This window comes from Ictidomys tridecemlineatus, chromosome 2 (assembly GCF_052094955.1).
Source record: "Ictidomys tridecemlineatus isolate mIctTri1 chromosome 2, mIctTri1.hap1, whole genome shotgun sequence".
NCBI classification, from domain to species: domain Eukaryota; kingdom Metazoa; phylum Chordata; class Mammalia; order Rodentia; family Sciuridae; genus Ictidomys; species Ictidomys tridecemlineatus.
Genome location: NC_135478.1, coordinates 5,897,195 through 5,912,478, shown reverse-complemented (window position 1 = coordinate 5,912,478; position 15,284 = coordinate 5,897,195). Strand labels below are relative to the sequence as shown.

The following is a 15,284-nucleotide window of genomic DNA, read 5'->3' as shown; positions in this document are numbered from 1 at the left end:
TCATAGAGAAGCTGTTCTTCCTATGAGCTTCCTCAGGGCTTCCTTCATGTCCCTGTTCCTCAGACTGTAGATAAAGGGGTTCAGCATCTGAGGGACCACAGAGTACATCACTGAAGCCACTGCAGTCTTCCTGGGAGAGTCAGTCACCTCAGAGCTAATGTACACCCCAAAACCTGTCCCATAGAACAGGGAGACCACAGACAGGTGAGACCCACAGGTGGAAAAGGCTTTGTACTTTCCTTCTGATGAGGGCATCCTCAAGACAGAGGACACAATGTTAATATAAGAGAAAATGATCCCAGAGAGAGGAATACCACCAAATAGGCAAGCTACAACATATATCAGGACATTATTGATGAGGGTATCAGAGCAGGCCACCTTGATGACCTGAGCAAGTTCACAGAAGAAGTGGGGGATCTCCACATCTGAGCAGAAGGACAGCCACAGCACCATCAGAGTGTGGAGGAGGGCGTGCACAACACTAATGAGCAGGGAGAGTAGAACCAGCAGGACACGGAGGCGGGGATTCATGATGACAGTGTATGTCAGGGGGTGACAAATGGCCACATAGCGGTCATAGGCCATCACTGCAAGGAGGCAATTTTCTAAACCACCAAAAATCAAAACAAAGCAGACCTGAGAGAGGCAGCCTGCATAGGTGATGCTCTGATCCTGTCTCAGGATGTTCACCAGCATCTTGGGGATTGTGCTGGTGATCAAGCAAATGTCATTAAAAGACAGGTTGGAGAGGAAGAAGTACATGGGGGTGTGGAGGTGGGAGTCAGAGCTGACAGCCAGGATGATGAGCAGGTTCCCCAGGATGGTGACCAGGTACATGGACAGGAACAGGCTGAAGATGAGGGGCTGCAGGGCTAGGTCATCTGTCAGTCCCAGGAGAAGGAATTCTGAAACAGCTGTGTGGTTTGTAGTTGCCATGTTTTTGAAAAATCTGGAGACAAAAATAGGGTATAAAGGTAATAAAATGTATAGATGGCAGCAGCAAAACTTGGTAATGTGTCAGCAAACTACACCTGCAGACATCTTGAACTTTGGACTTCTAGACTTCAGAACTGAGAGAAAATAATTTTGTGTTGTGCCACTTAGTCTATGGTACTGGATTATGGCAGCCCTAGCAACTAGAACACCATAAAACCCCCTCTCCAATATCCCTACAAGAATTCAGCAAATTTCAGAATATCCCATAACCATCATCATCACTGTGCTGAATTTCAGACCAGCAGAAACAGAACTTCGGGCACACATCGATGAGAATGTGGCAAGAGGATGACACACAGTTGGCACAAGATGCATAGGGGACTCTTTTCTCTCTCCCTTGTTTTTTTATTTCTCCTTCCTGTTTCCCAGGATGAAATTTGAATGTCATTCTTGCCCTCAAGTCCAAAGCATTTGCTAAAGGACTCTGCTACCTGGTTGACTTAGAGAGGAATGACTTCAGCCTCTCACCTGGATATAGAAGATGGATGGTCTGTCCTCAGGAAATGCACAGAGGCTAACTGAGTCAACAGGCTCCTGTTCAAGAGGAATCATCTCTGGGAAGAGGGCCAAGTGTTGTGTCCTGAAAGATGCAGGGCTGTCGAGTGAGGTGTCCCTAGCCTGACTTCTGCAATCTCTGTGTCCCTGAGGCTCAAATTCAAAGTGCTCATTAGACCAGCAGTCATACTCTCATTCTGATCCCAGGAGAGAACATCCTTAAAGACAAACTCCATTCGTCCTCACAGGTGGGGAGTTGAGGGTGGCTTGTTTCCTGACCCCTGAGGCCCAGCACACAACATCCCCTTCTTTCCATTGTTTCTTCTCACAGCTGTTAGATGGACTGGCACACGTTTTACATGGCACTTTTCCAATGAATTCCCAACTTCCACTTCATCTTTACACAAAAGTATCTCTTTTTTTGTGATATCATGCCATAACATCACAAAGGATGATTCCAATTCAAGTGTGTACATTCTACATGTTCACATAAGTAATAGAAACATAAATATATAGCAATCATGCTATAACAATGCAAACATTCATGGTTCTGCATCTTAAAATTCATTGTATATGTGCTATATATTCAGAATTTTCATTCTTTACAATTTTGCATAGAAGAGCTAGTCAATCCTCTTTGGTACCCGCTGAACGCAGAAATTAGAGGAAGGACTATTACTCCTTATTTAGAATGGTATTGATACGTTTTTCTATCCCAACAAATAATAAATTGCTGTTAATTATATTTGCCTGGCTGTGCCATAATACACAAGAACTGATTCTTCCTATCAAACAATACCTTTGCAACTGTTGATTGAACTCTCCATTTTTCCTTTCTCTCTGCTTTGTTTAAATATTATCCCTGCCTTTGACTGCCATCTCAACTTGCTATTCTCTGAGACTACACCATGAAAAAAGGTGCTGTCACTATAACCCCTGCTACTGGCTCTGTGTCACTGGACCCCAGCTAAGAAATTGTGGTTAGAGAATTGAAGTCATGCTATTTTCTCAAGATGGTGGGCCAGAGGGAGGCAGCATTCTGTGTTGCTCCATGGTCCAGATCTCACCTAGTTGGAATACTGCATCTCTGAGAGTGGTAGAGGACCCCTAGAGAGCTGCTCTCCACAGAAATCACCAGTGCTCTGACCCTGCGCAGGGCTCTGGGCCTCAGGGTTCAAGTAGGACACCTGGCATTGGAGCTGGGCCCAAAGCCCAAAGTTCTAGCCCACACAAGGCTCAGTGAGCACCATAACAGAATCACCTATCAGCACATTTGCAGATCTCCAAAACCTCACTCCGCTCCCACACAGGTCACTCAGATGCTCCCTACCCACAGTACAACACCATCACCCAGCTGCCCCCACCTTCCCAGGCTTCCCCCACCTCCCCAGACACCGTGCTGAAAGCAGGCCACTGCCATCTTGGCTCAACCTTTTCTCCATATTAGCTGGGGGCAGTTCCCAGATGGGATCTCCAGCGGCCAGGTACCAGGCTTCCAACCTTCCCCCTCCCCAGCAGCGGTGAACCAACACAGTAGCTGCCCAACACAGGTGTGCAGTGTGACCAAGGAGCCACCCACGGGAGCCCTGGGGTGAGAGGTTCCTCAACTGGGAACTGCCAGGGGAGAGGGAGGTGGGGCTAAAGTCTGGAGTCCAACAGAGAGACCAGGAGCTGGGAAATCTCCAGGTAGAGAGGTGATAGGACTGGGCACTCAAGTCATACCAGTGGTCCCAGAAAGAGACCCGTGAGGTCAGTCTCCCTGCAGGGCTGACAGTGCCACTCCCCATTCCAGGCACCCTGCACCAGGACCTGTCTTCCCACCTGGTTACCTCCGCCATCCCGAGGGCAGAGACACCAGCTTCAGCAGAGGACGTCACCTACTGGAGGAGAAGAGAAGCAGGACAGACACGGAGCTCCAAAGCTAGCTACAACCCTGGCTTCTCCCCCGGCCCTCACACACCAACATATGTGAAACCAAGAACTTTGCATGAAACACGGCTTTGAGGACTGAGTCATCTGAATGATATAATATAGAGGTGTTGTATATGCCATTTTTTCTTTTCTTTTCCTTTTTCTTCTTTCATTTTTCTTTCCCCTCCAAATTTTACTGTTTTAACATCCTGTATTTTTCTAAATACATACGTGTGCTTGTTTTATGTGCTCTACTGTCGTCCCACACACGTGCCTACCCTAAATTACTTCCAGTCTATTCTCTTCCTACTAACCCTCTTCACTAGATTTCCCTTCCACACTTCCTAAGATCTATTAACTCTGTATCCTCACATCCTACCTCCTCTGCACATCGTCCTACGCCCCACCCCCAGTCACTGTCCACCATCAGAATCTGTAAGCCTTTTTACAAAACTACTGATTATAGTTTAGATAATAATTGAATCCAACATTTCTGTACATTGAGACTAAGCTGTAAACGTCTTAATAACAACAAATTGTTCATAGGTGGTATATTGTTGTCATTGGGATCTGTTAACATAAATATATGTGTCCCAATTGTCCTTCCCCACAAAGGAGAGGTCTTGGAACCCTACAAGAGCACTACAAACCTATAGGGTAAAAACAATGACAGTCTACCCCAGACCCACAGAGCTGGAAAGGAAGACCCACGAGCAACATGAAAAGACAAGGGAAGAAAGTGCCCCAAACAAATGAGACACCACTTCATTAGAATCATTGGCAGCCACAGCAGGAGGAATGACAGAGAAGGGGTTCAGGGTGCACAAGGTTACAATGTTCTGTGAACTCAAGGAAGATATAAGAGAGCAAATACAGGCAGTGAAAGTTCACTTCATCAAGGAGATACATAAACATTTACAGAAAGCAAAAGATCACCTCAACAGGAAGATAGATATTCTAAAAAAAAAATGGAAATCCTTTAAATAAAATAAACAATAAGCCAAATTAAAAGCTCAAAGGAAAGCATCACCAACAGAGTAAACTACTTGGAAGATAAGACACCAGACAATGAAGACAAAATATATAATCTTGAGAAGAAGATAGATCACACAGTGATAAAGGTAAGAAACCATGAGCAGAACATTCAAGAAGTATGGGATAGCATAAAAAGACCAAATTTAAGAGTTCTTGATATATAGGAAGGCATAGAGGTCCAAATCAAAGGAATGAACAATCTATTCAATGAAATAATGTGAGAAAACTTTCCAAACATGAAGAATGAATTGGAAATTCAAATTCAAGAAGTCTACAGAGTGCTGAATGTACAAAATCACAACAGATCCACACCAAGGCACATTATAATAAAAATGCCAAACATATAGAATAAGGAGAGAATTTTAAAAACCACAACAGAAAGGAATCAGATTACATATAGGGGAAAATCAATTAGGATAACAGCAGATCTCTTAACACAGACCCTGAAAGCTAGAAGAACCTGGAACAACATATCCAAGCTCTGAAAGAAAATGGGTGCCAATTAAAATCTTGTATCCAGAAAAATCCAGCTTTATATTTGAAGATGAAATAAAAATCTTCCATGAATAACAAAAGTTAAAAGAATTTATAGTGAGAAAACTGACACTACAAAATATCCTTGGAAAAATATTCCATGAAGAGGAAGCAAAAACCAACAATGAAAATCAGCAGAGGGGGCTGGGGATGTGGCTCAAGCAGTAATGCGCTCGACTGGCATGTGTGGGGCGCTGGGTTCGATCCTCAGCACACACATAAAAATAAAATAAAGATGTTGTGTCCACTGAAAACTGAAAAATAAATATTTAAAACTTCTCTCTCTCTCTCTCTCTCTCTCTCTCTCTCTCTCTCTCTCTCTCTCTCTCCCTCTCTCTCCTCTCTTTAAAAAAAAGTAAAAGAAAAAGAAAATCAGCAGAGGAAGGTAGTACCTTAAAGAAAAAACTAATCAAAGAAGAAAATCAAGCCAAGTTAAATAACAAACATAAACAAATATGGCTGGAAATACAAACCATGTCTCAATAGTAAATGTTAATTGCTTAAACTCACCAATCAAAAGACACCAGCTAGCAGATTGAATTTAAAAAAAAAAAAAGACCCAACAATATGCTGCCTCCAGGAGACTCATAGGAAAAGACATACACAGACTGAAGGTGAAAGGTTGGGAAAAATCATACCACTCACATGGAATGCAGAAGCAAGCAGGGGTTTCCATCCTCATATCAAATAGACTTCAAGCCAAAGTTAATCAAAAGAGATAAAGATGGACATTACATACTTCTCAAGAGAACCATACACCAACAAGACAGAACAATCATAAACATATGTGCCCCAAACAATGGTGCAGCTATGTTTGTCAAACAAACTCTTCTCAAGTTCAAGAGCCAAATTGAACACAACACAATAATCTTGAGTGACTTTAATACACCTCTTACACCACTGGATAGATCTTCAGGACAAAATTTAAATAAAGAAACTATAGAACTCAATAATACAATCAATAACTTAGACTTAACTGACATATATAGAATATATATGTATCCTGCATCAAGTGGATACACTTTCTTCAGCAGCACATGGATCCTTCTCTAAAATAGACCACAAACCATGCCACTAAACAACTCTTAGCAAATAAAAAAAATAGAGATACTACCGTGCATTTTATCAGATCATGATGGAATGAAATTGGAAATTAATGACAAAATAAAAAATAAAAATTTCTCCATCACCTGGAGACTAAACAATATGTTACTGAATGAACAATGAGTTACAGAAGACATCAAGGAGGAAATTAAAAAATTCTTAGAGGTAAATGAGAACATATGAAAGCAGTTCTAAAAGGAAAGTTCATTGTATGGAGTTTGTTCCTTAAAAGAAGAAAAAGTCAACAAATAAATGACCTCACACTACATCTCAAAGCCCTAGAAACAGAAGAACAAATCAACAGCAAAAGCAGTAGAAGGCAAGAAATAATTAAAATTAAAGCTGAAATCCATGAAATCGAAACAAAAGAAATAATTGAAAAAATTGACAAAATAAAAAGTTGGTTCATTGAAAAAAATTAAAATTGACAGACCCTTAGCTACCCTAACGAAGAGAAAGAAAGAGAGAGAGAACTCAAATTACCAGCATTCATGATGAAAAAGGAAATATCACAACAGACACTACAGAAATAAAGAGGATAATTAGAAATTATTTTGAAAATTTACACTCCAATAAAATAGAAGATATTGAAGGCATCGACAAATTTCCTAAGTCATATGACTTGTCCAGACTGAATCAGGAAGATATACACAATTTAAACAGACCAATATCAAGTGATGAAATACAAGACACCATCAGAAGCCTACCAACCAAGAAATGCCCAGGACCAGATGGATACACAGCCAAGTTCTACAAGTCTTTAAGAAAGAACTAATACCAATACTCTTCAATTTATTTCAGGAAGTAGAAAAACAGGCAGCACTTCCAAACACATTCTATGAGGCCAATATCACCCTGATCCCAAAACCAGACAAAGACACATCAAAGAAAGAAAACTTCAGACCAATATCTCTAATGAATATAGATGCAAAAATTCTCAATAAAATTCTGACAAATTGAATACAAAAACGTATCAAAAAGATCATGCACCATGATCATGTGGGATTCATCCCAGGGATGCATGCAAGGTTGGTTCAACACAAGGAAATCAATAAATGTAATTCATCACATCAAAAGACTCAAAAATAAGAGTCATATGATCATCTCAATAGATGCAGAAAAAGCATTTGACAAAATACAGCACCCCTTCAAAACACTAGAAAAACTAAGGATAACAGGAACATATCTCAATACTGAAAGAGGGTTGCCCTCTTTCACCCCTTCTATTTAATATAGTTCTTGAAACACTGGCCAGAGCAATTAGACAAATGAAAGAAATTAAAGGGATACACATAGGAAAAGAAGAACTTAAATTAGCACTATTTGCTGATGATATGATTCTATACCTTGAAGACCCAAAAAGCTCCACCTGAAAACTTCTAGAACTAGTAAATGAATTCAGCAAAATAGCAGGTTATAAAATCAACAGCCATAAATCAAAGGCATTTCTGTATATCAGTGACAAATCCTCTGAGAGGGAAATGAGGAAAACTACCCCATTTATAATAGTCTCAAAAAAATACTTGGGAATAAACTTAACAAAAGAAGTGAAAGACCTCTACAATGAAAACTACAACATGCTAAAGAAAGAAATCAAAGAAGACCTTAGAAGATGGAAAGATCTACCTTGCTATTAGATAGGCAGAATTAATATTATCAAAATGACCATACTACCAAAAACACTATACAGATTTAATGCAAATCTGATCAAAATCCCAATGGCATTCCTCATAGAAATAGAAAAAGCAATCATGAAGTTCATCTGGAAAAATAGAAGACCCAGAATAGTTAAAGCAATCCTTAGCAGAAAGAGTGAAGCAGGAAATAGTGGCATCACTATACCAGACCTTAAAGTATACTACAGAGTAATAGTAACAAAAACAGCATGGTATTGGCACCAAAACAGACTGGTAGACCAATGGTACAGAATAGAGTACACAGAGATTAACCCATAAAATTAAAATTATCTTATATTAGCCAAAAGTGCCAAAAACATGCACTGCAGAAAAGATATCATCTTCAACAAATGATGCTGGGAAAACTGGAAATCCATATGCAACAAAATGAAATTAAACCCCTATCTCTCACCATACACAAAACTTAACTCAAAATGGATCAAGGACCTGGGAAATAAACCAGAGACTGAGTCTAATAGAATAAAAATTAGGTCCTAATCTTCATCATGTGGGATTAGACCCCAACCTCCTTAATAAGATTCCTATAGTGCAAGAATTAAAACCAAGAATCAATAAATTCAATGGGCTCAAACTAAAAAGTTTCTTCTCACAAAAGAAACAATCTTTGAGTTTAACAGAGAGATAGCCTACATCTTGGGAGCAAATTTTTACCCCTCACACATCAGATAGAGCACTAATCTCTAGAGTATATAAAGAACTCAAAAAGCTAAACACCAAAAAAACAAATAACCCAATCAATAAATGGGCCAAGGACCTGAACAGACACTTCTCAGAAGAGGATAACCAATCAATCAACAAATACATGAAAAAATGTTCATTATCTCTAGCAATTAGAGAAATGCAAATCAAAACTACTCTAAGATGCCATCAGTCAGAATGGCAGCTATTGTGAAGACAAACAATAATAATCCTTGGCGAGGATCTGGGGGGAAAGGCACACTCATACACAGCTGGTGGGACTGCAAATTGGTGAAGCCAATATGGAAAGCAGTATGCAGATTCCTTTGTAAACTTGGAATGGAACCACCATTTGACCTAGCTATCTCTCGCCTTGGTCTATACCCAAAGAACTTTAAAAAAGCATACTACAGGGACACAGCCACATCAATGTTTATAGCAGCACAATTCATAATAGTTAAACTATGGAACCAACCTAGATGCCCTTCCGTAGATGAATGGATTTTAAAAATGTGACATTTATACACAATGGAATATTACTCAGCAATAAAAGAGAATAAATTCATGGCATTTACAGATCAATAGATGGCATTGGAGAAGATAATGCTAAGTGAAGTTAGCCAATCCGCAAAAAACAAATGACAAATGTTTTCTCTGATATAAGGTGACTGACTCATAGTGGGGTAGGGAGGGGGAGCATGGGAGGAACAGACAAACTCTAGATAGGGCAGAGGGGTGAGAGGGGAAGGGAGAGGGCAGGAAGTTAGCAATGATGGTGGAATGTGATGATCATTGTTATCCAAAGTACATGTATGAAGACATGAATTGGTGTGAACATACTTTATATACAAACAGAGATATGAAAAATTGTTCTATATGTGTAATAAGAATTGGGAGCATTCCACTGTCATGTATTTTAAAAGTAAAAGCAATTTTAAAAAAAGGGATCACCTACCTATTTCCTGTATAATTGCAAGTGACAATATAGAGAATCTAATACTTCTAACAAACTCGGAAATTTAAAGTGATGATCATATATATGAAATGGTGGAAATTGATCCATTTTTATTATTATACTTAACAATTTCTAAAATATTCTGTGTAATCATCTGAACTAAGTATGCCATATAACTATGTTCCATTGCCTTTTAAAAGTGACTCTACCAACTGTTCCCATAAATAAAAACTGTTTCCATAATAAAAAAAAAAGATGTAAGACATTAGGGTACAGAGAGTGTCGCAGTAGGCAAAGATGCAACTTACACAGTCGAGGGGGAGAAATACAGAATGTGCATGTGCTTCTGCTCTTTCAATGTTTTATTCACTAAAATCACTCAATACAATCAGTCTATAGGTTCTCTATCAAGAAAATGACAATCTTTAAGGCTGGGCACTGCAACAGAATCATTTCAAAGCACACAATGCTAATTCTAAGCGCTGCAAACACACTGAATCACGACAGACTCGTTACAGACATTCCCTCTGTGTGCTAAGCTCAAGTCTCAAGTCTTAGGTCTTCAGTCCAGCAGATGCACGCTCACTCAGACCACAGTGATCAGGTCAGGCACCCATGGAGGCTTCTCCTGGGGTGGAGTTGGCAGCTGGCTGAGGAGATGGTTGTAGGAAAAGTCGCTCTTCTCACCACTAGGGTCGGGAGACTACTGCAGAGATTGAGAGCCGTGAGGATGATGCAGAGGGTCAGGCAGATGATGATGAGAGTTGGATGTCAGTCCAGGTCCTCATTAGGCTCTCGGCTGGCTCTAATGTGTGTTCATTTGCTCCATCATTTATACTAAATTTGGAAACTTCTTCTCACCCTTTAGGTCCTACCAGCTGTTACCAGGGTTCTTAGTGGCATCTTGTATTTTAGAGCCAGGACATATGGCTTGATGATTTCCACCCTGAACTTGCACCTCTGACTCTTATCAGGGCAAAGGCAAGTCACCTGTGACTTCACCCTAACTCATATCTGGGTTGTGGAAAGTGACTTGTCTTTATCAGGCCATGCCTGATTGACATATTGGAGGGCTCTCAAGACTTATGCCTGGTGGGACTGCAGGTTTATTTTTAAACGGAGTTGCTTAGGCTAAGGCTATCCTAACAGTTAGGCTAAGACCATCCTTACAGAGAGATATTATTCCAACAAGAGAATGCAGAAAAATATGAGCACATAAATAATCAACTTATTTATTGATGAATTGGAGGAAAAAAAATCTGTGGATTTCTACCGGATGTCAAACAAACAAACAAAAAAAAACAAATTCTAGTGTCACTGAAAGCTCAGTCTTTGTCCCCAGTGCCAATTTAATAAGGAGGACACAGTTTTGAGAAAAAGAAAAAAAGAAGGTTTATTGCTTTGCTAGCAAAGGAGAAGCAAGGGGACTCCTGTCCCAGAGGCGGAGATTCTGCCCATCAGGGAAAACCGAGGACTTTCAGAGAAACGGTGCCAAGGCTACATTCCAGGTGCGCCCTGATGGTACGTTGAAATTCACCTGTCAATTTGGGAGACAGTCCTGTCCTAGATTTTCCAGTGACTTCTCCTTCCTGTGGTGGGTGTGTGCTCAAGAGGTGATAAGGAGGCCTAGGAAAGGAAATGGTAATCTCCTTCCCTGCCCCCAGGTTAGGGAGGGGGAGAGGGGGGGAGAGGAAAATAAAAACAAGCCCCTTTAAAATCACCTGAGAGCCAGGAGGACTCCATCCTAAAGGTGAAGTGGACGCAGCTACACGCCTTTCAACTACGAGTGAAACTCTAAACCTTTTATACCTTGAACACAGCCCTTGCTGCTCTGCCACTGCGACTTATTTTTAAAAGGACGTGTTTCTTTCTCTTCCTCTCCTTCCTCCTCCTAATCTCTCCACTCCCTCATCTCAGGGAACAGTATTCCCTTTCCTCCCCACCTCAGGCAGAGTTGTCTGTCCTTGACCCACACCCACCACAGGAACCAAGTTATACAGAGTTTGGGGATGGCACCAGAAGATCTCAAAAAAGACCATCTCCCAAATTAACGAAGGAATTACAATCTGACAGAGAAGGCACGGAATGTGGCCTTTGAATCGCCTCTTTAAAAGCCCCCTGCTCCCTTGGATGGAGAGAATCACAGCCTTTGGGACAGGAGGTGTCTGTATTTCTCCTTGTTGTCAAAGCACAAAATCTTTTTCCCAAAACCATGTTCTCACTACTGGATTGGCATCAGGAACAAGGACCGAGATAACAAGCCCACAGCATTGGAGGAAATACAGGCATATTCAACCCTAGTAAAGGGAACACCTGGCCTCCACTGTGCACTGTAACGCTGGTGTAAAAGAGTCAAACAGATAACTAAGACTTGGCAGTCACATGACTAAAAGGGGTTGACTCTAGTTAAAGAAAGACCTTCGGTATATTAACAGAAAAGACAAACACCTCAACCAAATATCTTCATCCAAATTGGCGAAAGTGGCTCATTTAATACATGGAAAAACAAAAATAAATAAGTAGCGGCAGAAAAAAAGTAAATTAGCAAAACCATATTTCACAAGACCAGATGGTCTGGGAGATGGAAGTTCACTGATTATGTGGAACACCAGCGTCACCTAGTGGCCAGGCAAGTTAGTTCAACCACTTAAGAAAATTCCACCTAACAGCACAAAGCGGTAATTTATACCCTTACAGACAGTAATTCCACCAGCAGGAAAAAAAACATGTCAAAACTCCATCGGGAATTCTCCATAGGGAGAATGTTAAACCAGCTTTATTCAAACTAGCAATAATGACTATGCAAAATTATTTTTTGTTGTAACCTCACATCATTTAAGAATGGGATTGAAAAGGAATGAACACCTGCTAAACCCAGTAAGATAAGGGACCCCCAGAAGTGCCACCAAGACCCAGAATCCATTTATAACATTGAATGTCAAAAAGAAGTAAATTGACATGCTAAGTGAAATAAGATAAGCCAATCCCAAAAAAACCAAAGGCCGAATGTTTTCTCTAATATGCAGATACTAGGGAAGAATAGAGTTACCTTAGATTAGGTAGAGAGAAGTGAAGGGAGGGGAGGAGAGGGAATGTGGGGATAGGAAAGACAGTAGAATGAAACATAAATCATTACTGTATGTATATATGTGGCTGCATGACCAATGTGATTCTGCAACATGTAAACTCAGAAAAATGAGAAATTATGTCCCATCTATGTGTGATCTGTCAAAGTGCATAAATGCATTCTACTGTCATGTCTAAATAATTAAAACAAATTTAAATTTTTTTAAAATTATTAGCAATCAAAACAGCCTGCCCTAATTCAGTTTCTATTCCCACTTCTATGTATCTTATAATGATATATGAAATTACAGTTAAGGCTCATCTATATTATCTGGAATAAGATGATTCTCTGCAAAAAATAAAATGCATTTCAACATGAAACGCTCCTATCACGTATGTACATTGAACAAGTGAGGAGATTTGGGACAGAAAGGTATCATTTTGAGGGTCCCCACTTACTCATTCAGTGACATAGATGGCTTCTGTGGGATTTTGCAAAGCTGCAACCAACTTGGAAAACAGAGGAGAAAAAAACCCATCACAGAGACCACCCCACATGGGATTCAATGAAGCAGTCGTCTCCAGAGCTACATAATCCTACATCAGAAATTCTCTACATGAACAATATTTCTCCTCCTTGTCTCAGTGTATCAGAGTTAGGGTTTCTTTTTCTATGAGAAGCGATGGCATTTCACACAGTGTCCAAGTACCACAAATCAACTTCAAGATACTGACATATTCAATTGATGTGAATTTTATAAATATGGAAACTGAGACGTGTGATGGGGTGTGACCTTATCAGGATGCAGCTTTCCAGGGAACATCTCAGTGATCACCTACCTGAGTGTGAATAGCCACATCATTGCCTTAGGGTCAGTCTAATTGTGAGAGGTGCAACACACATGGCCCTAACCATGGAATCAAGCTGAAGATAGTCTCTAGACATGATCTTGACCTTGCACACATCTTCCCCTACCCTACCAGCCTTCAACAACTCTCCTTATTCTGAGACTGATCCATAAAATATCACTAATATTCAACCCCCCAACCCAGGTTGCATTTGATGGACTCAAAGCAATTACACAGAGATTGAAGACTGAAATAATTTTTGCAAACATCATAAACAATGAGAAATATGAATTCTGAGTACAAATGCACTTCAATATCTTTTCCTCCCAACCACAGGATCTGGGGAAGCTACATTCTCCACGTGTCACTATTCACCTCCTCCAACTTCCCTACTTTTCAGAAGGCACCACATTCGCTAAAAATATTTATGATTTGCTAAAATTAGACCCCCTCCTTCAGGGTCTGCTTTTTTTAAACCAATGCAAAGCATTCCTGTTTGGAGAATTGAAATCCTGAGTCAAACGTCAGAGAGCAAGACAAAAAGCAATGGGAAGTTGAAAGAGAAGCTATATTTTCTTGTCATTTTAGAAGGATGTGGAGACAGAAGCATCAGGCATGTTGGCACATCATAAATCCCCTCACTTTGGCTGACTCTAGAAACACGAGTCTCAAGCGATCGACAGATCATAGAAAAGAAGCCAGTTTTCCCATGAGGTTCTTCAAGGCTTTCTTCATGTCCCTGTTCCTCAGGCTGTAGATAAAGGGATTCAGCATTTGAGGGACCACAGAGTACATCACTGAAGCCACTGCAGTCTTCCTGGGGGAGTCATTAACTACAGAGCTAATGTACACCCCCAAACCTGTCCCATAGAACAGGGAGACAACACACAGGTGAGACGCACAGGTGGAAAAGGCCTTGTGCTTTCCTTCTGCTGAGGGCATCCTCAAGACAGAGGACACAATGTGAGTGTAAGAGAAAACGATCCCAGAGAGAGGAACACCAGCAAAGATGCATATTGCAACATAGATCAGAATGTTATCCACGAGGGTGTCAGAACAGGCCAGCTTGATGACCTGAGCGAGTTCACAGAAGAAGTGGGGGACCTCGAGGTCCGTGCAGAAGGACAGCCGCAGCACCATCAGACTGCAGGAGGCCGTCCACCATGCTCATGGGCAGAGAGACCAGGACCAGCAGGACACAGAGGCGGGGGTTCATGATGACTGTGTACCTCAGGGGGTGACAAATGGCCACATAGCGGTCATAAGCCATCACCGCAAGCAGACAATTTTCCATGAGTGCAAAAATTATGACAAAGCAGGCTTGGGAGAGACAGCCTGTGTAAGTGACGCTCTGGTCCTGGGTGTGGATATTTTGCAGCATTTTGGGGACTGTGGTGGTGCTTAAGCAGATGTCATTAAAGGAAAGATTACAGAGGAAGAAGTACATGGGGGTGTGGAGGCGGGGGTCAGAGCTGACCACCAGGATGATGAGCAGGTTCCCCAGCACTGTGACCAGGTACATGGACAGGAACAGGCTGAAGATGAGGGGCTGCAGAGCTGGGTCATCTGTCAGTCCCAGGAGAAGGAATTCTGAAACAGCTGTGTGGTTTCTGGGTCCCATGTCACTGGTGAATCTGAAGAATGAAGCAGAAGGATAAAAAATGTGTGCAGAGCTCAATTCACAATAGCTCAACTGTGGAACCAACCTAGGTGTCCTTCAACAGATGAATGGATAAAGAAACTGTGGTATATGTGCACACTGGAATACTACTCATCTTTAAAGAAGAATGAAATTATGGCAATTGCCAGTAAATGGATGGAGAATATCATGCTAAGTGAAATAAACCAAATCCCCCCAAAACAAAGGCTGAATGTTTTTTCTGATATGTGGATGCTAATTAACAGTAGGGAGGGGCGAGGTAAAAACAGAAGTACTTTGGATTAGGCAGAAGGGAATGAAGGGA

The 15,284-nt window shown here is 41.0% G+C and overlaps 2 protein-coding genes across 2 annotated transcripts; both read right to left on the bottom strand.

Annotated features, from left to right (window-relative positions):
- Positions 1-936, bottom strand: LOC101968936 (olfactory receptor 7G2). The gene has a single exon (XM_005332266.2). The coding sequence runs from the start codon at positions 934-936 to the stop codon at positions 1-3; it is 936 nt and encodes a 311-aa protein (XP_005332323.2).
- Positions 937-14,004: 13,068 nt separating this feature from the next.
- Positions 14,005-14,941, bottom strand: LOC101954369 (olfactory receptor 7G2). Its single transcript, XM_005332160.3, is given in 2 exon segments — positions 14,005-14,464; positions 14,466-14,941. Coding segments are annotated over 2 exon segments (936 nt in total).
- Positions 14,942-15,284: the final 343 nt, after the last annotated feature.